This window comes from Phoenix dactylifera, chromosome 13 (assembly GCF_051530095.1).
Source record: "Phoenix dactylifera cultivar Ajwa chromosome 13, Ajwa_hap1_PhDact_Kaust_v1.1, whole genome shotgun sequence".
NCBI lineage: Eukaryota > Viridiplantae > Streptophyta > Magnoliopsida > Arecales > Arecaceae > Phoenix > Phoenix dactylifera.
Window position 1 is genome coordinate 22,076,068 of NC_143202.1, and position 21,598 is coordinate 22,097,665.

Here is a 21,598-nt window from a genome sequence, read left to right on the forward strand (position 1 = left end):
CTGTTTGACTTCCATGGAACGAAGATTCCGTCTGCTTTCGTAGGTTAATGGAATGAAGTCTGCTAAATAGTCTATTTTCATGGTCGGATGGTTGAATTGAATGATTAAGCAATGAAATATTTGTACTTGAATCCAGGTTCTTATGTATTATTAATTCACAGATGGTATACAATATTCGGTTTGTGCGATTCAACATAATTTTCATACTGCATATTTGCTCATCTTCGAATGGAAACAAGAAATGATATTTCAAGAAAAGCTACTTACCGCATCACCAGAAATTAGCTTTCAGTTCAATTTGAATAAATATTTGATGCTTTAATATCTCATTCATACATATACTTTTTATCACTTCCCATGCATAAAAAAGGACATTTAATTCAACCATCTCTAAGAAACATAATGGAAATCAATTCCAGTAGTGATCAAACAAATAAGGTTAGCAGTAAATCTTTTTGTCCTGTTCTTGGAGCACTGCAGCCAGCTTCATTTGATGGCTCGATAAATAGTCATTCACAAAATTTAAGAATCATGCCATGTTTGATTGCTTGCACTTAATGCTTTTCCAACTTGTTCTTGTGCTCTCCAATGGATCTCTCAGTCACCTGCAATTGAAGAATTCAAAATCGTAAGCACAACTAGCATTTGCTTTATTTGATAATTTTTGGGTACATGATGGCTTCATTTAAAGATGAGATTCAAAGACTTAGTTGCCTCACCATTACTTTTTTAAAAAAAAAAAAAAAAACTCAAAACACATTTGTTCCATTGAAGATGACAACTACTCCTTGCAAGTAGTTATGAAATTGCTCAAGTTCCACATCAGACACTAAACTCTGGAAGGAATTAGCATAATTGTGTTTTTGTTTGTCATCCAAGTGACTGAAAATGTACAGCAGGAGAGTTACTTCCACTTGTACATGTTCTAATCTCATGAAGATAAAATACACTTTTAAAGCACATTTCTGGAGGTTAGAAGTTTGTTCACATCCTTTTTGTTGGCCAGCTTCATTTGATTAGTGGATCTTCACATATGACTTTAGGTGTTGCTCCTTTCATGTGAGGACCGAAAATGGTGTTTGATAACCACGAACTTGCACATTGCAAGAAGATAACTGGGTTTCCATCTGAAAATTAAAGTTTCACAGGATCATTGAGGCAAGTTTAAGGTGTGTTTGGGCATACCACAAAATTATGATACTTCATGGCACTTTTTTTAAAAAGAAAATACAAGTTATGATTAAAATATCAGGTATTTGGTTGTGCAATTAAATTTCATAAATGTCCTAAAAATTGAAATTGGGAATTTCTACTTCAAGTTTCCAAATTCATTCTTCTCTCCTTGTCAATTTATGCTTCTTTATTTTCAGAATAGTGAACAAATGATCAATTAAAATTTCGAAGTCCTTAAAAAGAATAAAATCACAATCCTACATTTAGAAATTTCCAAATATGGTCCTGTATATTGATTATAGGATTTAATTTATTACAGATTTGGGTTTGAACCTGGTTAAACTTGAACTAGTAACTCATTGCAGACTTGACTAGCTCAGCTAAAACTTGAAATTAAACAAACACTCGTGCACAAATCATGATCAACTATGTAAGTATAGATTTATATGGCATGTCATGCATATCGCACCCAAGCTTTATATTAGTTTTTGTCAACAAAAACATGGTTGCAAGTTGTTTGGTGGTGCCTACTTGTGATAGATAGGGCTTACTCTTCTTAGCCACTCTTAAATGGAGTATTAACAGATTTATTTCGCATACCATGCATTTTGACCCTTACATTACAGGAACCATTCATCTTTTGCCAACCCAATTATGATTAAAGGTCCTCAAAATTTTTCCCTTCTTATGCATTCTTAATGCGGTAGATTATTAAAGGACAAATTTTTAACATATATCGTCAATATAACTTATAGAATGTGAAATAGAAGTAGGATTGTGGCTACACTCTATGTATTGGCTGATAACAAATATAACATTTTCTAAATAATTATATGCATATCTACATGCTACATGTTAAGTATATCAAGTATAGAAGCTGTTAGGATAGCCATCCATGTCTAAGATTAAAGCAAACTAAGATTTGGCATTTAAATATAGAAATACGTGGTTAGATTAATTAGCTAGAATCAAAATCATAATAATACGAAGAATGGATACCAGACACCATGTGTTGTGTATTTGAATGTTTTATCACATGATTGTTTTACCATGAAAGTGATTCTTGAGCTAAATATTCAAAATAAGAGGAAAAAATTAAGACAAACATTTTACAACCAGACAGCATCTAACACCAAATCTAACTTAAAACTTCATAAGAAACCAGATAGATTTCAAATATAATTTGGATCTTGCATAGATCAATCCCGTATCTGCTCCAAATAGAGTCTTCAGTAGTAGCATGCCACTTGACTGCAGAAAACTTCAACATTTCCATTTCTTGCACTAGAATCTTTTACTGAGCATCCAAGTCTACTTACACCAATTCGTTGTCCAAGGTTTATAACTATAGGAATGAGACAGTTCAAAACATCCTACTTGAATAGATACTGAATGCAAGACTAGTTCTAGAAGTTGCAAGGCTCTTGATTTTGTGAAATGAGTTGCTATCTACGATGAATTGTTCGGCATATAAGATGAGGATTAGACTACAAAAACAATCAAGTTAAGTAAAATTATAAGCAAGGTGCTCCTCAAGGTAAGCCCAATGAGAAGCCAGTACACCATTAAATTTTGATCCAATATACAACAAGCCAGGGTACCCAATGGAGCAAAAATTCAAAATCTGTTCAACAGAAGTTCAGAGGCTCCTAAGAAAGCTAACTTTTCAGTACTACACCTTTAAAGCACCTGACTGGTAGAATGATAAGTCTCATTCCACTTATCTTGTGGGCTGATTAGGTAGTAGGATGCCTAATTTGGCATATGCTGATAGTGGCATCATAAACATTCAAATACGTGGAGAGCAGGATGGATCAAACATTTGGTGCTACTTGTGATGATTATGTATGCTTGCATCCTCTATCAAGGCCCATTAAAGGGGTAACCCGGTGCACAAGGCTCTCACCATTACAGGGTCTGAGAAGAGTCAGGTGTACGCAGACTTATCCTCACATGTAGAAAGGCTATTTTCATGTTTTGAATTAAAGACCTCTACGTCCACAATAGAGCAATCTTACCATTGCACCAAGGCTCACCCTCTCTATCAAACCTTACTAATAAAATTCATATTTTATCCACTTGAAACCTGTCGTGATTGTGAATTCTAATTTCTCACCAATACTATATCCATAAACACTCATCAGTTGACTAGCACAGATTTCCCTGACTAAAACTATTTTTCAATTAATTTTAACTTGGCTAATATATGGCTTCAAAAACATGCACATCAGTTGTGCAAAATAAAGGGGAAATCATTGTTTAAGAGCTTCCATTCATTCATACAAAGGAATTTACAATAATATTCCAAATGAAGTAAAACAAAGATTTTTAAACCAATATTATTCCATCAAAAAGTATATTGTGTCCACCAATTCTATAGTAAATGATGAAGGAAAATGAAAGATGAATTATTTGATAATGTAAAAGAAGGATCACATTATTGGAGCTTGAGAATTAATAGTATCTGGAGTTGGTGCCACTTGAAAATTAACACAATGGTGAGGTTTCATGAAATGCCCAAGACCAGAGTGCTGCAAGGTTAGCATACCTATAAACAGGTCATCCAAAATTTACTCTTTGCACAGGATAAACCTTGCAATATCATTTAGTCCAGCCTCCCTATAACATTCAGCAACTCGATCCACAGCCTTATCCCAGGTGCCATCAACTGAAGCTAAATCTAACAAAAATGCAGCTTCATCAAGAGCCACCTGCATTTGGAGAAACCTTAGGTCCACAATGATATTGCAGGAATGTTTCATCCCATAATATTTCTTGTATATGATAAATAGAAGATACTTAGCAAATAACATACCTGTTCTCGTGCTTTTCCTTTCTTCAGATCTTCCTGCCTACCCTCTTCAGTCACTTTCTCCTTTATATACTCGATTTGTTCATCCTCCCATTCTGCAATCTCAGCAGCTTCCTGAGCAGGAGAAGCATGCAACTATAATCAACTCTAGCTTGAAGAACAATAAACTGATTTGTTAAATCGAATAATGGTATCTTTACAGTTAGAGCAGTCATACTTGGTATGTACAACCCAGTGTCCACCATGGTGACTTTAGTGCCCCCCGGGCTGCATCTTTGGCTTCAAGCTTACGCCCAACCCTGAAAAGATACATTGAGAGACAAACAGTTATGTAAATATCTCTGTGGAAGCATTTAAACAAATTTAACATTGAACACATCTTTGTCAATTATGTAGTTAGAATCTTTACGAACTTCAGCAAAAGCACTGCATGGACTATAAAAGGTCGTCCAAATCCTGGAAAATGATTCCTTGTATAGAACTCTCCAGTAACCAAGGCAGAAACCTTTACAAGGAACTGATGAATATGAGGAAACACATTCAACAAGTAACATAGGAGTCTTATCAATAAATCACAAAATTTAAGGTCTTACCTGGTCCCCTTTCTCCAAATGACATGATGCTTTCCGCTCTATAAGATCTGGAAACAGTCCAACCTGAAACAAAAACAAAATATGAGAGGATGTCCAATCACTGTAAGCAGTAATTTTTCTGTATACCTTCTTCAGCAGATACGTATCAACATCAGCAATTCCAGACTCCACAAGATCACCCTTCTTATAAAGCTTTCTACCAGCATCAGATGAAGCATCCCATAACTTGTCATTACTTCCCTGATGGTTGCTGGCATCTTCCTCAACAAGGATTCTATGAATAAATTGATCTACCTGCAACATTGAGACAAAGAAGATGGTGGACCTTACAAATATGCATTATACATTCAGAAAACAAATTGGTCATAGGTTACTCTTGAGAGAGAGTATGAAATTCATTTATTTAGGTAGTTGTACAAATGAAAATCTAGGTTTTACTTAATATTCTCTTACAAATCATGACATTAGATATCGTTGTAAATTCTGATGATGTAATTTTATCATTTAAAGTGTCCTTGGTGTTAATGCAGTTGATTTTTCTTTACATAGCAAGTGGGCATATGGAGACCTCTTTATGAAAGATAAAAGTATTGGAATCATTATATGACCTGCTCTCATATTGAACATCAACCTTTTTGAATTTTGCCATATTCGTAAACATGGTGATTTTGTCTAACATATTACCTAAAAGACATATTACCAGGCACAAATCCTCTCTCTAAGAAATGTCAGTACTTTGACAGTTAAAGATTATGCAATATCATAAAATAAATGTTTATAATAAAGCGTGCAAATTAATTTAATTTAATAAAATAACACATAATGGCTCATCACATCTCAAAAATTTGTTCTTTGTCATCTCAACAGAACTCCAGAGCAAACGACCAATTCTGAATTGATGATTGATCTATGAAAGTGGCATTAGACTTGAACATGCTGAAACCAATGCATGTTGAGGAAGAGTGACCTTTATAATCTGCCTGAAATCATGTCTGGTCTTCCATAACTGAGTCTGTAGGGACAATGTTATGCACAAAAAAAAAAAAAAAACACCATGTCATCTGGGGTTCTGTCACTTTGACCAGTTAGTTGTACCTTAGATATGAAAGCACCAATATGAAGCTTGTTTCTCATCATTTAAACTATTTCTAAGACTAGGGAACCTAGTTGCATGAGCTAAGACTGATTGCCTGTCAATGCATAACTGAACTCATCTTCACAAAATGTCTAGTAATCGATCAGTATGATGGCTCGACTGTTATTTTCTGGTTTGCAACAAATGTTCGTTTTCACTCAGAGAATAAGTTCAATCGGTCCATGGTTGAATAGGAAATCTTGCAAATATACCAATGGAAGTTAGACACAGTGCTCTCTTGGTTTGCAGATCTTACATTCTTTGCCAAAAGCCAGACCCCATGCTTATGAACTTCCACAACGGGCATCTCCATCCTACAGCATCAACAAGAGCATGAGCATTATAATGTTGGGGGACATAAATTTAAAACAGAATTCACAAACCAGAAAAAGAACTATTGAGGACAAAAAAAGACATGTACTTGCCCTGGTGGGGATGTTGGCCATCTAAGTAATGATGTCAAAGTACCTGTTACCATGCCCAAATTAAAAAAAAATGTGTAACACAACAAATCAACATCAAAAGATGAAATGAAATATAAAGAACATTTAGCAATTGTAAAAATAAGATTTGTGTCTGAAACCTGATGAGCTTTCTGATAGTGGAATAACAAGGGGAATCAATCCTTCCTTGGCTCCAGGAGAAACAATTGTTTCACCTGTGAAAAATGATTTAATTTTTAAGAACAAAGTATTCCATTCTACAGTATAAACCACTAGAACGTATTGTCTTCAGAATATTGTCATCATAGGACATGTGAATGATTTCTTGTAAAACTAATAACTAAAATCCACACCAACTACTCCAAATTATTGAATTTATTCATGAATAGCCATCAACAGACATTGCTATCTAAATACATCATTATGATATTAAAAGAAAAACATATCTTGAAACTGAAGATTTCAATTGATTAGACCAAAATTCTGACAATTGATGAAAAATAAAATAGTTAAAAGCAAATGGTGCTTTCTGTTGTAAGGCCAATTCATCTTCGAACAAATTCATTTCTAGAGAAAACTTACAACTTGATACAAGTTTGAATAATATTTGATGTTTCAATGACAGGAAGTAACATAATTATCTTTGGTAAAACGCAAATTCTATTCAATAAATAGAAATAGGCAAAAGAACAAAACAGTAGCCTTTACAGAAAAACAAAAGATGAATATACCAAAAGTAGCCAAAGAATCCAAAGAATTAAAAAAACTATGTAAATATCACGGCCACCAAACTGTTTCCAGCCACCTTTGGTGCTTGATGTCAATAGAAGACTAAAGGCTATACAGAGAAAGGATTTGGTGCTTCCCTACTCCCACCAACATCATTTCTGGCAGTTTTTCCACTACTGTCATTCAAACTTCGATAATCAGTCATAAAAGCAAGCAAACCGTGAGCAAATTAAGAGCTTAAAGTGGCTAATGATATATATAAAGTGACTGCAAGAACATATTCCAAATCCTTCACTGTAAGCATTATTAAGAATGCACTCAAAAAAAAAAATCCTTGTCCTTTTCTAAAAAAATAAAAAAAGGCTTGTCTGCCTTATAAACAAAACCAACTAGAGAACATAACACACACGCGCATTTATAAATTTTTGCCTTCAAGTCAAATTCATAAGCATAACCATAATAAACAAATCTAATCACACAGACATATTTGCATTGAAGTCCAATTCATAAGCAAAACCATAACAATTAAAAAATTATCATAATTTTTTTCACGGATAGATACCTAAAAACCCCATCAATCATGAAGACTTCTAAAGACTTCACCAAGAACAGCCTTCATGAATGCCAATTTCTAAGAATATGAAATCCAGGAAAATGAACATTTTCTTTTGCTCTTTAACTCATACATGCAAGATAGGGCTTGTCCATCAAACTTAAGGTTTATCACACAGATGGCATGTCATCTTGAAAGAAATATTAGTTAATACTCTACTAGCTAGTAAAACTATATCAAGGCATTCCATATCATCTTTATCTTCAAATGAAACAGAAATGAGTTAGTTCATGATATAAGAAAAATCTACCTCATGTTAGTAGGGTGTTGAACAAGCAAGTTAGTCCATATTATCTTATCTTCAAATAAAACACAAATGAGTTAATTCATGGGATAAGAAAAGTCTACCTCGTGCTTGGAGGATGTTCAACAAGTAAGGAAGATGCTCAGGAGGTCTTGTTGCAGCAACATCTTTAATGAAAGAAATATGATCTGCATTACATGCCACAAACTGTTAGAAACAAATTCTATTATAGGTAGAAAGAATTCGCAGCACGACTTTTGTCCACAGTCTGAACAAACTTCCACACCAACTATAGGGGAATAATATCACAAGAATCTCACTCAAAAATGAAATGATAACATTTGTTTACATTAAAGGAGATAAATGAAGTTAGAAAGATATGGCTCCAGTACAGATGCAACAAGCTTAGCTCAAGTGAAAACATCATGCACAATGCTGTGAAAGATGCGTAAGCATCATGTGGGGAGAAGAGAACAAAGTCCACCATGCATAATAAGTTGGTACAGAATGGAACATAATTCTATGATCAAACAAAAGCAGTAATCATCTTTTTTTTATTTCAATAGCATGATATTTCTAAAAAATAAGGCTTATTCTTCAAACTTCTGCTATTAAATGTTGATATCTTAAAGTCAGGCCTCCATTTTCCTAACTCAGGATTTAAACAAAAATTTACAGTGCTAGACATTGAAATCATATTGATAAGGAATAATAGCATATTGTAAACATCAGTTGCATACATTCACTCTTTGTGATGAGTCTCTTCAACCTCCTAAACAAAATGTTGACGCCCTCTCACTCAAGTTCTGGAGAATCAGTTGCCAGAAATGCAGAAAAAAGTCCCAAAGAAGATGCATTGAATTTTTTTTTAAGGAAATCATTTTAGAAAAATAGAGATAAAGGACAAGCACAGTCTAACATACATGAGTTATCTCTCTAGCTTCCCCAGCAATAAATTTGAGTCACTGGAAAGAACAACTTTATCCAATTACAATGAAACTCCAGAAGGTCTAGAAATGTGCCAAAACATAATACTCCATCCATGCAGAGTTCATTTTTAAGGAATGATAGTATTCATTGGAGCATCACAAGCAGCAATCTATTCTAGCATGTATATCTGTTGGTGTGTGTGTGTGTGTGTGTGTGTGTGTGTGTCAGTTTTAGCATCAAAAGACAGGGAAAGAGACTTGGTTTTACATGGCAGACAAGAATCTCCTCTAAATTATCAGTCCATTGGTTTTACCAGACACGAAATAGCAGATATGCCGGTAACAAAGAAGAGTCGCTTCAGAGGCATTGCTAACATCAACATAGGTCCAAATTGACTCCAATTTGATTTCTTTTATATACCATGCTATCCTTGCAAAAGAATCCAGTTTCAAGACAGTTCAAATGGTGAACATCGTACCTTCGAAGAGTTAAGCATAATGAGGGTGCACACTACATGATGAACAAGTGTCTCAAGCTATGGAGAATCAACTGAACAATCATATAATTATTATACATCGTACAACGAATAATGAGGTTACATGGTGTACAACGAATATTGTAGATTTTCTAATATACATAAAAAAAGAATCTTATTGATGCTGAAATCTAAAGGTTGACTATTTTAGACTCAAAAGCAGGATTTTTCTTTTTCTTTTTTTCCCATAATTCAAGAATAAGAGGAACTCGATTAAATTTAAAACATATGCAGTCGTAGCACGAATTAAAATGTGGGGTAAAGAGAGGAAGAGACTCCGAGAGGACTGGAATAAGAAGAGAACAGGAGGTGGCTACCAGAGGTGGTGGTGGAGGTGGAAGGAAAGAGAGAGGAAGAGCATCTGATCCCGGGTTTGCTGCGGAATTTTGGCAGCGCGGAGGCGAAGGCGCCTCTGCTCGCCATTACCACGCCCACCCTCATCCCTCCTCCCTCTCTCTCTCGCTCGCACTTCTACAATTGTATTATTTTCTGCGGTGGTGGAACAAGGGTGGAGGAGAGCGAAGGATAAACCGGACTCAATTGGATCTAGAATATTATTTAATCAATTTATATTTTCGGTGGATTTCGGATCTAATATCTAGATCCGATCCGATCCGCTCCACTGAGTTGGTTGGATCACGTTGGTTTGACAGTTTTATCTTCGAGATCCGATAAAAAAAATATTGGGTCGGATCTGTCTGGATCAAATCCAGATTAAGCACTGGGAAAACAATATAGAGAGAGGGTTGGATGTTCTTGAGTCAAATTTCTGAAGGATTGTGGAGGGTGGATCCATGCTAATATCCAAATTTCCATATGGGTTGGAAAATTGGATCCAATCAGGTTAAGGTTCAGAGGACACCCAATCTATTTGCGGCCTTAGTTTTAACCTGATCAAGCTCCTGTAAGAGCATGTGAATAATTGAATGGGTTTTATGACTAAATGGGTTTGGATCGGATCCAATAGGAAGACAAATATACAGGATGTTTAGATGATCGGGCTAAAAATCCTGTGGGTTCAGAACTACAGCAAAATCATAGAATTACAAATTGAGCTAGGTCTATATTCATAAATATCCTTTTTTTTTTCTATAGGATTCAGGCCGGTTCATTCCAAAGTTACACCCATTGGTTAGAGTTCTTAAAAAAAGAAACATGAAAAAGTAGCTTTCTTATAAAAATAAGATTTTCATATTTTATAAAAAAATTATATAGAATATAGGAAACTAACTTTCCATCGGATGAAAATTAGGTTTTCTAAAAATAATCCTAGAATAAGGTAATTTTTTTATTATTAAGGATGTAATAGATATTTTATATATTTTTTTAGAAAAATGGATGCTTAACCAAATATAAACTATTCTAAAATATAATTATTTTTTAATGATCAATCAAATATATATAATTATTTTTTAAAATATCTATTGGAAAAAATATTTTAGTATGAAAAATTTTTGGATTAACGAAAGGAATACAATGGAAATAGAAAGGGATGATGGCAAAGGAGAGAGGAGAAGGAGCGGGTAAAGGCAACGACCGATCGAAGCGACCCTTGGCCATGCTACTACGCCGCAACTCCCTTTTAGTGACCCGTACGTTACCACGCGATATCTATTGGTCATAATAGATGGGTCCCTCAACGAATTCTCTCAAATGGTATATTAGGTAGCGTTGCTATGAGCGCATTGCAACAGAGAGTAGCACAGAGGACAGGCCGAAGCCCGGATAGGACGAGGCCAGAAGAGCTCGCGCGAGGGGCCGCCAAGATACAAGGGAGAGTGGGAGGAAGAGGGAGAGAGAGGAAATGGGTTCCCACGCCGTCTTCCAAGCCACGACCCCGCAGCCTCTCATGGCTCTCCACCGCCACTCTCACCTTCACCCCATGAAACTCTCCCCTCTTCCAAACCCTAATTCCCACCCCCATCGCCATCGCCCCTTTCTCCCGCCGGCGGCCCTCGCCGGCCGGAGGAAGCCCCGCGTCATCGTCGTCAGGTCGGCGGCGGCCTCCGTCCCAGGGGAAATGCCGGGAGCCGTTGAGCCCGACCACAGGGGCGCCCTCGAGCGTTGCTTCGCCGCCTCCCCGGATTCCGAGCCGCCCTCCTGCTCCTCCTCGTCGTCTTTGTTGTCGTCTGCGGCGATGGAGCCGGTGATGAAAGGGAAACACGGGGCGTTTGGGGCGGTGACGCTGGAGAAGTCAAAGCTCGATCTCTCCCAGAAGAGTACGAAGTCGAGCCCTGAGGTAAGAGGGGAAGGGTTTTGCGGTTCTAATTTGATTTATCTCGTGTTTTTTTTTCCTTTTTAAATTTGTTTCATTTCTAAGTAAAGGGTATGGAATTGAATTTTTTTTGGTATGATGTTCTTGAAACCCTGGAAAGTTAAGATTTTGTATGTCTATTGATCAGCTAATGGAGCATTAGTAAGCTTGATCGGCCGTTTTATGCCTACTTACTTCAATTTTTCCCGGGGAGTTTTGAAGATTTATGATTTCTTGCTGAATTGTAAGAAGTTAAAAAATATGATTATGAGGCCGAGAGCTCGGGATAGTTTGCTTTGTACGTTTCATGATCAAGAAAATCTCACTAGGGGAATAAAAACGGCATCAGGAAAGGTTGTAAACTTGTTTGTGGTTTTATTTTATCATGCGGATATTTGAAGGGTTTAATCCTTGTGAATTACTAGAAAAGGAAGTTGGGATGTTGAATAGAAAATAAGTCGATGCAAGTATAGCTGTTTTTGTTTTATTTTATTTTATTTTGAAGGATTGGTTCCAAGATTAAGCATTGGAAGGATATCTGCTAACATGGCTCTTTTGCCTGTCAAGTGTATTTGTTGGCCGCTGCTTATTAAATTGAGGGTTCGACCCTTGGTGGAGGAAGGATATCTGCTAGGGAAATTTTATTTTAGTTTATCCTTGACTCTAGGTTGGGAATGAGGAGTTATTTGTACAGTGCGAGGTTACCTGCTAAATGGGGGATACTTGTATGCTGTAGAAGTGGAGGAGATGAATTTGGTTTCATGTCTGGCTTGGTATCATGACCTATTAATTCCTATTCAAGTCGAGGCACCTCCATTGGTATGCATTCTGAGTACCAGTCTTAGAGTATGTTTATGGAAAGCTCATTAGGAGGTGTCCATATTCAGATGGGTGTGTGTGTATGGTAGGTCTACAGAGGGCTTCCCTTCTTCTACAATATTATGAGTTTTCATGCACTGTTTGGGAGAAATCATTCTATTTTCCACTGAACTAAGAGTGCAGAGAGTTGTTGGTTACTTGCAGTCGATTATGACTTAATACTGAAGGTCTGTAGTTAAAGTGCACCGCAATATATGCGGGTAGGGCCAAAAACAGTAGACAAGAGTTGGATATTTGGCTATAGCTAGCACTGCTTTTGTATGTGCTCTCAGAGTCTAGGCATTTGTCAAGGAATTATTTGGTTTTTTTATGATTTGTCCGTTTAATTGGTCTTTCCCTGTTGGATTTCAAATATATTATTCTATGTATCATTCCTTTTATGTAAGCTGGGCCTCTATCACCTAAATATAGAGGTACAACTTTCTTCTTCACTTCCTTTTCTATTTGGTCAGAGTTTGTACCACTTCTAAGAGTAGAGGAGGGGGTTCCTCCTCCCTATGTGCTGAACTTTAATAGTTTTACCCCAATAATGTCTCGTGACTCTGAATGTTTTGACAAATATTTTGTGTATTTTTTTCGAATTGGTGCAGACAGCAGTTGGTGGAGGTGGTGGTGATATCGGAAAGAAAAATTTCCATGGTGGAGGTGATGGTGGTGATGATGGCGGTGATGATGATGATTACTTTGATGACTTCGATGAAGATGATGAAGGAGATGAAGGTGGACTATTTAGAAGGCGTCTTGTCCTTCAAGAGGTTGGTGGATTTATTCTATGTTAAAAAAAAAAGAGCAAAGGTAGAAACATCTATGTGCAGTAATGATTTCCATACTTTTGGCAGCTCTTTGACAGGAAATTTGTGGATGCGGTGCTTCAAGAGTGGTACAAGACCATGATAAATTTGCCTGCTGGGCTTCGCCAAGCTTATGAAATGGTATCCCTATTCTTTATTTTCTTAAGTTAGAACAGTATCTTTCTGGGCTACTCACCAAATATAACCATGCATTATAGGGTTTGGTGAGCTCTGCACAAATGGTACGCTTCTTGTCAATGAATGCAAGGCCAACAACATCTAGGTCCATTTCTCGTGCTCTTCCACAATCCCTATCCAGGGCTTTCATTGGAAGGTAAAGTAGTGGGAAGCTTTCAGTTCTTTTAAAAAGATATTCAAATGTAGCTATTGAGAAATAATTGATTCTTTCACATTTTCCAGGCTTGTAGGCTTACAGTTGATTTTCATGCATTTGTAAAGGGCCCTATCTTTTCTTGCTCCCCCCCTCTCTCTACATATGATTATGCCTAGTCTTTCAGTCCTAGAGCTAGAAGCAATGACTTAATTTATTTGTTTTCTGACCTATTGGTTGATCTGTTTAATAGTGGACAGGTCTTTGAATGTATGGTATGGATATATGAGCATTGATTATACTTATTTATTTTTTCATGCTTGATTATCTGCAGGCTTTTGATCATCTTTAGGATGAACATCTAGTTCATTGCTTATGGTTAAGATGGGAAGTGTTGCAATTAGTACTAGTGGTTTAAGGATAAGGCATGCAAAAAAAATTGTGGAGTGTTGAACTGTAATAAAAGTAACAAAACCTTATTATCATTTTAAAAGCTAAACAAACTAGTTTAAATTTGGAGATTGACAGAAAGAATTCTTAATTCTTAAAGCATTTTTTTTTCCAAATCTTTTGGAGTATTTATCGACACATGTCTGGTTTCTCTTTGTATATGCTCCTTTTGGTAGGATTGCTTATAGCAAGCTTGAATTAGAAAGTAGGCTTTCATTTGCAGAGAGTAACAATATAATGCATTGAGGTTGATTCTTGGTCTTTACAATTGTGATGGATAGATTTAGTAGATGGAACTTCTAGTGAGAATTAAATGAACAAAGTGCTGTGTATTTTCCATAAACTATAAAAGTCACATGATTTTTGCATAAATAGGTTAAAGATAAATCTCCAGTAATGGACCTAGGGATGTCAACAGGGACAGACACACAAATATTTTATCTGTCTCCAAACCAAATGGGGTGATTTTAACTGAAATTAAATGGGGATAGTTTTGATGATGGGTTTAAAAATTAAAAATTGTACAGTTTCGGTTTTTGTTTTAGTTTTGGTGAATTTTTCGACCCGAATCTGACTTAAAACTAAGCCCAAGACCAAACTCGAAACCGAATATACCCGATAGTTAATACCCTTTGTATTTAGTGTAAATTTAAATTAGGAACTCCATAAGATAATCCAAACCATCTCCTATCCTGCTCAATGACTCAATCTGGATTGCACATTCTTCAAACCTAGAATGAAGAGGGGTAGGTTTTTTTCCTCCCTTCGGTTCTTCTTCACATTAAGTTCACCAAAGTTCACTTGTATTGGAAAATTTACCATTATATTTTCTTGATGTAGTTGGACTTGTGTTTAACTTGGATTATTGTGCTTGTTGGATGGTTATATTATAATTTTTGAATTATTGAGTTTGTTGAATGGTTGTGGTATTATTGTTGGATATATTTATTAGATGAGTTGGTATAAATTATATTATGAAAATTATAGGTGACATCTTTAATTTGGTTATTTATCTGTGAAAATTTTGATATGAATAAAAACAGTTAAACGACTTTTGGTTTTTCAATTTTGGTTTCGGTTTTGTGGTTTTTTTGGTGGCGGTTATGATTTTTTATTTCAAAAAATATTTGGTTTTGATTTCGGTTTTGGGGTGTGGTGGTGGATTTCTGGTTTGGTTTCGGTTTTTTCACTAACAACACCAAATGTGGTCCGTTGACAACCCTAAATGGACCACTTTTCAACTATGACTTAAATTACACTCTCTCTTGGTGTTATCCTGTATGGTGTTGATTTTGATGGGTGGATAGCTATCCCTGGTGCTGATTCAAGAGAACTCTCATCTTTTGAATGATATGCCACATTCAATTTCAGTAGATTAGGTTCCTATTTTGAGTTTTGGAATTTAATTGAACACTATCAGAGCATTGACATGTTGTTCCGCATGTTGTCCCCTTTCAAATATTAATTTATTTATGCATGGGGCAACATTTCCTTAATCATGATCATGGTGGATTGCTGTAGAATGATGGGCGCATGGTTTCCTCTGCTTGGAGGGTGAGGGAAATGTATGATCACATCAAGGAAAGGTTAAGTGTTGCAAGATAGAAGAAAATGGAATACTTAATGACATGGTATAGTAACGTGTAGCAAAGATTAGAGATGGACATGAATTCATTTGAAAGGTTAAAAGAAGCAACAAGTCCACAATTTGAAAAACAGCATATGGCCAAAGGCCCCCTGGACACACTCCATTGGGCACAGGTGGATGCTGTATGTGGATAGGCCATATTGCAATCTCCCATCCCTCAAATAGGCCAAGATAGCTTGCATATGCGGCCTTAGATATAAGTGACTTAGGTGGACAAATGCAAGTTAGGAAAGATTGACAGCATTTTCATCCTTCATACTTATCCAGCATGAATGAGATAGAGAGAGAACAACTACAAGAGTGACGGAGAGAATGCTGGTGCAACAAATGGTGGAATTAGGTCTTAATGGTGGGTGGCAGAACTCTAGCGGCAGTCGGTGGCAGAAAAGTACACTTTTATTTTTTCTTTCATTTTCCTCCTCATTTTCTTATTCTCCTTCTTCTTTGCTCTCTTTTTCCTCGTCTGTCTTCTCCACCTCTTTCACCTCTCCTTTTCCTCATTCTCTTTTGCCTTCTCTCCCTCTACCTGCACCACCTCTTTCTCCTCTTCCTCCTAGGTGCGTGCATACCGCCTGGACACTACATAACTACTTGACTGCACATCTGCATGGTCTCTTTTTAGAACCTTGGGCAAGTCCAGAAGAAACCCAAGACGGAAGGTCTTGAAAATGATGTGAAATAATGTGCCGATTTAGGCATTGTCCCTCAATCGAAATGCATTATGTTCTGAACTTAATATGACGAATCATTGATCATATCTAATATTTATAGGCTGCAAGAACTTTTTAAAATGCCATTTCTATTATATTCTTCTTGGAACAGCTGATGCTGCTAAAATTTCTAATTACATAAATGGCATGGGAGTACTAAAAAGGAGACAAACAACTGCCACCACTCTTGGTTGGGCTCCTGAAGATGGGCAATTTACACTGTAGAAGAAAGAGAAAGTAACTAAACAAAATTGTCATATTATCAAATAAGATTTTTAGATTTTAGATAAACAACAGTGTAACTGAAAAGGAAAAAGGGTGCTTCACAACTAGGCCATTTACAATCAAAGAAAAAGATCACTTGATGCTCAAGGAACTGATTGAACTTCATTTTCCTTGCATAGAAACATCCATTCTAGGAAGCTTAGAAACCAACCACATCATAAGAGCAAGAATCATGTTGGTAGAGACCATCCAATCACCTTGTGCTTAAAAAATCACTTGTTATGCTTTTCCAATCGTGGATGCCAGCCTGTACCAATCCTATTCCCCCTTTCCATTCTTTCATTATTTTCTCAATGTTGGGAGGTGGGAAAGTTGGTTTCTAGCATGGAGAGCTTCCTAGGATGCCAATTGAGGCGATCTTTATGAAGTCGATGTTGAACTAATGCTTAATCCTTGCTAAAGTTGTAATACTCTTATATTTTTAGCAATGAATTACTTAACTGTATATCATAGCAAAATGTGCAACAGATGCTGAATCCTATGCATTTTACAGTGATTATTGTGTATTTTAACAATTCAATATCATTCTCTTGGTTCCAATGCATTGTTAGGGTGTAGTACTATGCCATATTACCTTAAATAATACACTGTACAGTAGTTACTATACATATACATCTGTTTTTTCGTTGTAGGATCCTATTCTTTGATTCTAATCCCCTTCTTTTTTGCATAAAACAAAACTCCAAGCCCAACCCATATCCCAATGGGCCTGCAACATCTAATCCTAACTTTTCTACGATCTCTTTCCATCCCTTCCCCTTCTTGTCTCCGCACCTGACACTGCCCAACCCCTACTGTTTGTTGTTGTAGTCCTTTGTTGTTGCCTTCTGTCACCACCACAGTACGTTGTTCACCGCCATAGCCCACACTGTTGCCTTCAACCACCATCGTCATCTGCTGTCCATTGCCTTCACAGTTCATTCCCATTTTTTATCACTATGTTCTTGCCATCGGAGAGATGGAAGGATGACATGGTGTGCGGAGAGGTGTAGAAGAGATGACTTGATGGGTGGTGGGAGATGATTAGTGGTGGAGAATACACGATGAGCGGCGAGTGGCTACAAGCTATGGAGGAGTGAACTTGGTGGATTGTGGCAACTGGCGGAGTGGATGCGATTAGCATTTTTTAGTGGAGGAAGGACTGATGGTAGCATTAAGGGTCAGATTCGATGGGATCAAGCCGTGATTGGGTTAGGGTTTAATGCGGTACCTCATGGTTTTTTGCATTATTTTCTTTATCAGGTTTGGTGAAAGGAAATAAGCATATTCTTATTTAGAGTAGCATTTGGGCCTTGGGCTAAATATGGGTATATTTGGGGCCTGTGGCAGGCCATGCTTGCTTTTATTTATTTAGGTCGGCCTTGAACTTGTGATTGGCTGGCCCAAGCCTGGCCCACTAGCTGCCCTAAATATAGTGCTTAAAAATTGCCAAGGATTTTGAGGCCACTTGTGTATGGCTGGACTCTGTGTCTTTTGCATTATTGGAGATTAATGATGTATTTTGTGTAGATGCAGTATAGCAGTTTGAATAGTAAGCAATGCATCTGTTCATCATTCCTGGTTTGCTTGAGCATGAAGGCGTCATAGTGCCTGAGGAGTTCTCGTCCAAATGATCTGATCCTATAACATTTGAGATTGAGACAGGTTAATAATGTAGAATACATTTAAATTAGGTGTATTTTTAAGCACCTGTTGTGCACTATTCATCAAATATGAAATATGTTCAACACTGCTAATACGCCTGCTTCCTCCATTTTTTTTATTGTGAAACTTAATTTTCATGTTTTATCATGCTAACATCTTGATAAAACCTTGATTTTGTGTTTGCCTACTGAATTGGTTAGAATGATTTTGCAATTCATCTAGCGTAGCTCTATGTCAGTTGGTGAGGCTCATTGGTTCCTTCTTTTCCTCTTCTATCTGTGTTCAACCTACTTCAAATTGTTACTTTGATATGCAGGATGCTTGCAGATCCCTCTTTCTTATATAAACTAATCCTCGAACAGGCAGCTACTATTGGTTGTGCTGTTTGGTGGGAGCTGAAGAATCGCAAAGAAAGGTACTTATTTCATCTCAATGTAGATGGAAAGATTATATTATTTTGTCTTATCATGTTCTTTGGATTTGATGTGTACAGGATTAAACAAGAATGGGATTTAGCACTCATAAATGTTCTGACAGTATCAGCTTGCAATGCATTTATTGTCTGGTCGCTTGCACCATGTCGTTCCTATGGGAATACATTCCGTTTTGACTTGCAAAATACAATTCAGAAACTTCCAAATAATATATTCGAGAAGAGCTATCCTCTGAGAGAATTTGACTTACAGAAAAGAATTCAATCTTTCTTTCTTTGGAAGGCTCCAGAGTTATGTCTAGTTGGTGTAACTGCTGGATCAGTTCAAGGATTTTTATCAAAAGCTTTATCTGGCAAAAAGGAGGGAAGGTTAGTGTACACCACCTTTTGCCTCTTTTTATATCATTCTTGTGCAAGTTGCTCCAAGTCTGTCCTTCAGCGCGTGCTTTAACTGATTGCATTGTGTGGTAGGTTGTCAGTGACCATACCATCTGTCAGTACCAACGCTCTTGGTTATGGGGCTTTCTTGGGATTTTATGCAAACCTACGATATCAGCTGTTATGTGGATTTGATCGAGCTATGTTCGACCGCTTTGATGTTCTGGGAGTGGCAATTTTTTTCAGCACGGCACTGAGGCAGGTTCCTGTCCTGTTGGTTTAACTTCTGTATAGTGTTAGCAATTTCTTTTGTTTTTTTTTTATAGCCCTATCTAATCTTAACTTGTTCTAATGCATTAAGAGTGGTCTTTCATAATTACAATGAGACCCTGCATCACCTTCTTTTCTTCTTCTTTATTGTGAATTTTCACATCATCTTTGGTCTTGGTTTGTTACTGTTCATTGATACTCGAGGATTGTCCTTGTATATTTCAAGAGTTCTTTTAGTTGAAAACTAGTACTCAGTTCCCTGCTTCTGAGTGAGAAACCTATTAATGTCTCTTTGAGATCAGCCTAATAAGCCAAAATATTTTGTCTTTGTCAAAATTTTGAATCATGCTGCTCAAAGATAAGTCTGCATAACTTTTGGTTATGAAGATGCATAGATACCATATTTATACTGTAATCAATGCCAAGATGTTGTCCTCTATTTTCCATCTTGGGAAGACAATATCAGCATAGGCTTGCCTTTCTGCATGCTGAGGAAGTAGAGTGTTTCCTTGACGTAAGGCACATAGCATGCTTTAAAGGGGTGAAGGTCTTGTGAAAGGTGTCTATATGTCAGAATTTTCAAGTGTGATATCGCAAGTGTTTGCTAACTGTTTGAGTGAAACTTTTTCTCTCTCTGCTAAATAGGTTGGCTTTTCCTCTGAAAATTCCACAAATGTGTCAAATTCCCTCCTATTCTACCATATCCATGTCTCGTCTTACCTATTTTGATCACATTGTTTTCTTTTAATTATCTGAAGAATGCATACAATAGGTAATTCAACGCAACTTTATGCTCATATAATTTGACTTGACGTATGCTTCATGAAAGTTCGAGTGTTGACCATTTGAAGAATCACTATTGCATTGCTTAAAGGTGAATATTTTATGGTGCAAGAGTTGTCATATGTGGATACATTAAAAGTCAATTGTCATATTCATCAAATAAATTTCCATTCTAATTTTGCAAAAAGCCCGATATGTCTCAGAAAGTGAAAAGAACACTTATATTTTCATGTTCGGTTCATGATCTGAAAGCTTTGGATTTTGTACTCAGAAGAATACTGTTATCAAATTAGCTGAAATCAGTTGCACAATATAAGCCTGTCCAGACATAAAGCATATGCAGGAAGTCAGTAATTTTAGTAGAAAGTAAGTTGCATTTTCTTTGTTTGGAGGGGGGTGGGTAGGGGTAAGCAGGTATATCACATGTTTAAATTGTTTTTTACTTATTATTTTCCCCTGCCTGTTGCATAAATTTTGCTGATTGATGTTGTTTTTTCCTTTGAAATTAGTTTCCTAGTTGGTAGCTGAATTGAATTAGCATGTTGTTCATTGCTTCACATTTGGTGCAGAATATTGAATGTTCAAATTGGGGAGACATCCAGACTCGCTTGGCTTGGGGTGCAAGCTGATCCATTGCTGCAGTCAGACAATCTGTTGAAAGCATACAACAGACCCTCAGAGGCTACTGACAATCCATCTTCAAGGTGGTTCATATCTAAGGATGCCATCATCTCTGGCCTTGGATTACTTGGTATCAAGCAGGGCAGTGGGGAACAGGAGGCCATGCCTACAAAGGCACGCCGAAAGAGAGTTGTTAGGAAAAAAGTAAGCACAAGTTCAGCATAGTTGTCGTTCCCATCACTTCGGAGACAATTTTGTATGAGGTAAATGCTGGATGCGGATTACTGCCATGCAAGTGAACAGTGGAGATACTTTTTCTGCAACTTTGACGTTGTTATCAAGAGATGCAATCTTGGAAGTGCGTGGCATTTGCTTAGACAGCTGTTTGATGGAGATTTTAAGGATCAAGATTTCTCTAGTTTTGAGCATTAAGGTTATTATTATTATTTTTTTGCTTGCAGATTGGAGTCGCTTGTATGTTTTTAATTTGTTAGAGATATATATAGATTGAAATTTTTTCTGATACACTGATACAGTCTAACTATCAGAGTACAGGGAAGCGTGACTTCTTTGGAGTAATGCATTAGCTTTGAAACTCCTTGAAGCATGCTGCCTTGATTTTGAGTCGAACTCCTTGCAAGTCACGTTAAGCTGGAGGCTACTTGGTTGCCTACAAGACACAAATCTGATAGTGGAATGATGTTATTCATTGGCTTTCAATGGGAATAATTCCATTCGTCGTGTTAGAAAATATTATGCAATGTTGATTTCCAGGTAATGATTTGGCCAAAAGGGCGATAGTTTAGGAGCTTCTTGCTGGGTATCAAATCATTTTCTTCTGGTAGGTGTGCCAGTTCACATGTTGCAGGGATCTGAATGCTGGAAGTTGATGTAGATGATTCAGGATAGGCTTT

General features: G+C 36.8%; 2 protein-coding genes across 5 annotated transcripts; one reads left to right on the top strand and one right to left on the bottom strand.

Annotated features, from left to right (window-relative positions):
* Positions 1–297: 297 nt before the first annotated feature.
* Positions 298–9,749, bottom strand: LOC103720295 (protein IN CHLOROPLAST ATPASE BIOGENESIS, chloroplastic-like). Of its 4 annotated transcripts, none has more exons than XM_008809939.5 (12): positions 9,525–9,749; positions 7,847–7,930; positions 6,297–6,371; positions 6,139–6,181; positions 5,970–6,027; positions 4,705–4,872; positions 4,579–4,641; positions 4,399–4,490; positions 4,203–4,284; positions 3,989–4,099; positions 3,722–3,884; positions 298–605 (listed from the first exon to the last, which is right to left on the bottom strand). In XM_008809939.5, the coding sequence occupies exons 1-11, from the start codon at positions 9,646–9,648 to the stop codon at positions 3,744–3,746; spliced, it is 1,041 nt and encodes a 346-aa protein (XP_008808161.1). In that variant the 5' UTR covers positions 9,649–9,749; the 3' UTR covers positions 298–605; positions 3,722–3,743. The 4 variants fall into 4 exon arrangements, with proteins under 4 accessions (XP_008808161.1, XP_026665495.1, XP_008808159.1 ...); XM_026809694.3 differs by having other exon boundaries at positions 3,989–4,120; XM_008809937.5 differs by having other exon boundaries at positions 4,399–4,502.
* Positions 9,750–10,720: 971 nt separating this feature from the next.
* LOC103720294 (plant/protein, putative (DUF3411)) lies at positions 10,721–21,435 on the top strand. The gene is made up of 8 exons (XM_008809934.5): positions 10,721–11,446; positions 12,931–13,095; positions 13,180–13,272; positions 13,350–13,465; positions 18,516–18,614; positions 18,693–19,001; positions 19,104–19,268; positions 20,633–21,435. Exons 1-8 carry the CDS (start codon positions 11,012–11,014, stop codon positions 20,907–20,909), a joined length of 1,659 nt encoding a protein of 552 aa, XP_008808156.2. The 5' UTR covers positions 10,721–11,011; the 3' UTR covers positions 20,910–21,435.
* Positions 21,436–21,598: the final 163 nt, after the last annotated feature.

Bases quoted from the DNA above. Each gene is read 5' to 3' on its own strand.
- LOC103720295 (XM_026809693.3), bottom strand. From the start codon at position 9,648: ATGAGGGTGGGCGTGGTAATGGCGAGCAGAGGCGCCTTCGCCTCCGCG. The intron at 4,503-4,578 runs GTAAGACCTTAA...CATATTCATCAG, and splicing joins ATTTGGAGAAAGGGGACCAG to TTCCTTGTAAAGGTTTCTGC. The intron at 4,121-4,202 runs GTATGACTGCTC...AGTTGATTATAG, and splicing joins CACTGGGTTGTACATACCAA to TTGCATGCTTCTCCTGCTCA.
- LOC103720294 (XM_008809934.5), top strand. From the start codon at position 11,012: ATGGGTTCCCACGCCGTCTTCCAAGCCACGACCCCGCAGCCTCTCATG. The intron at 13,096-13,179 runs GTTGGTGGATTT...TACTTTTGGCAG, and splicing joins GGCGTCTTGTCCTTCAAGAG to CTCTTTGACAGGAAATTTGT. The intron at 13,273-13,349 runs GTATCCCTATTC...CATGCATTATAG, and splicing joins TTCGCCAAGCTTATGAAATG to GGTTTGGTGAGCTCTGCACA.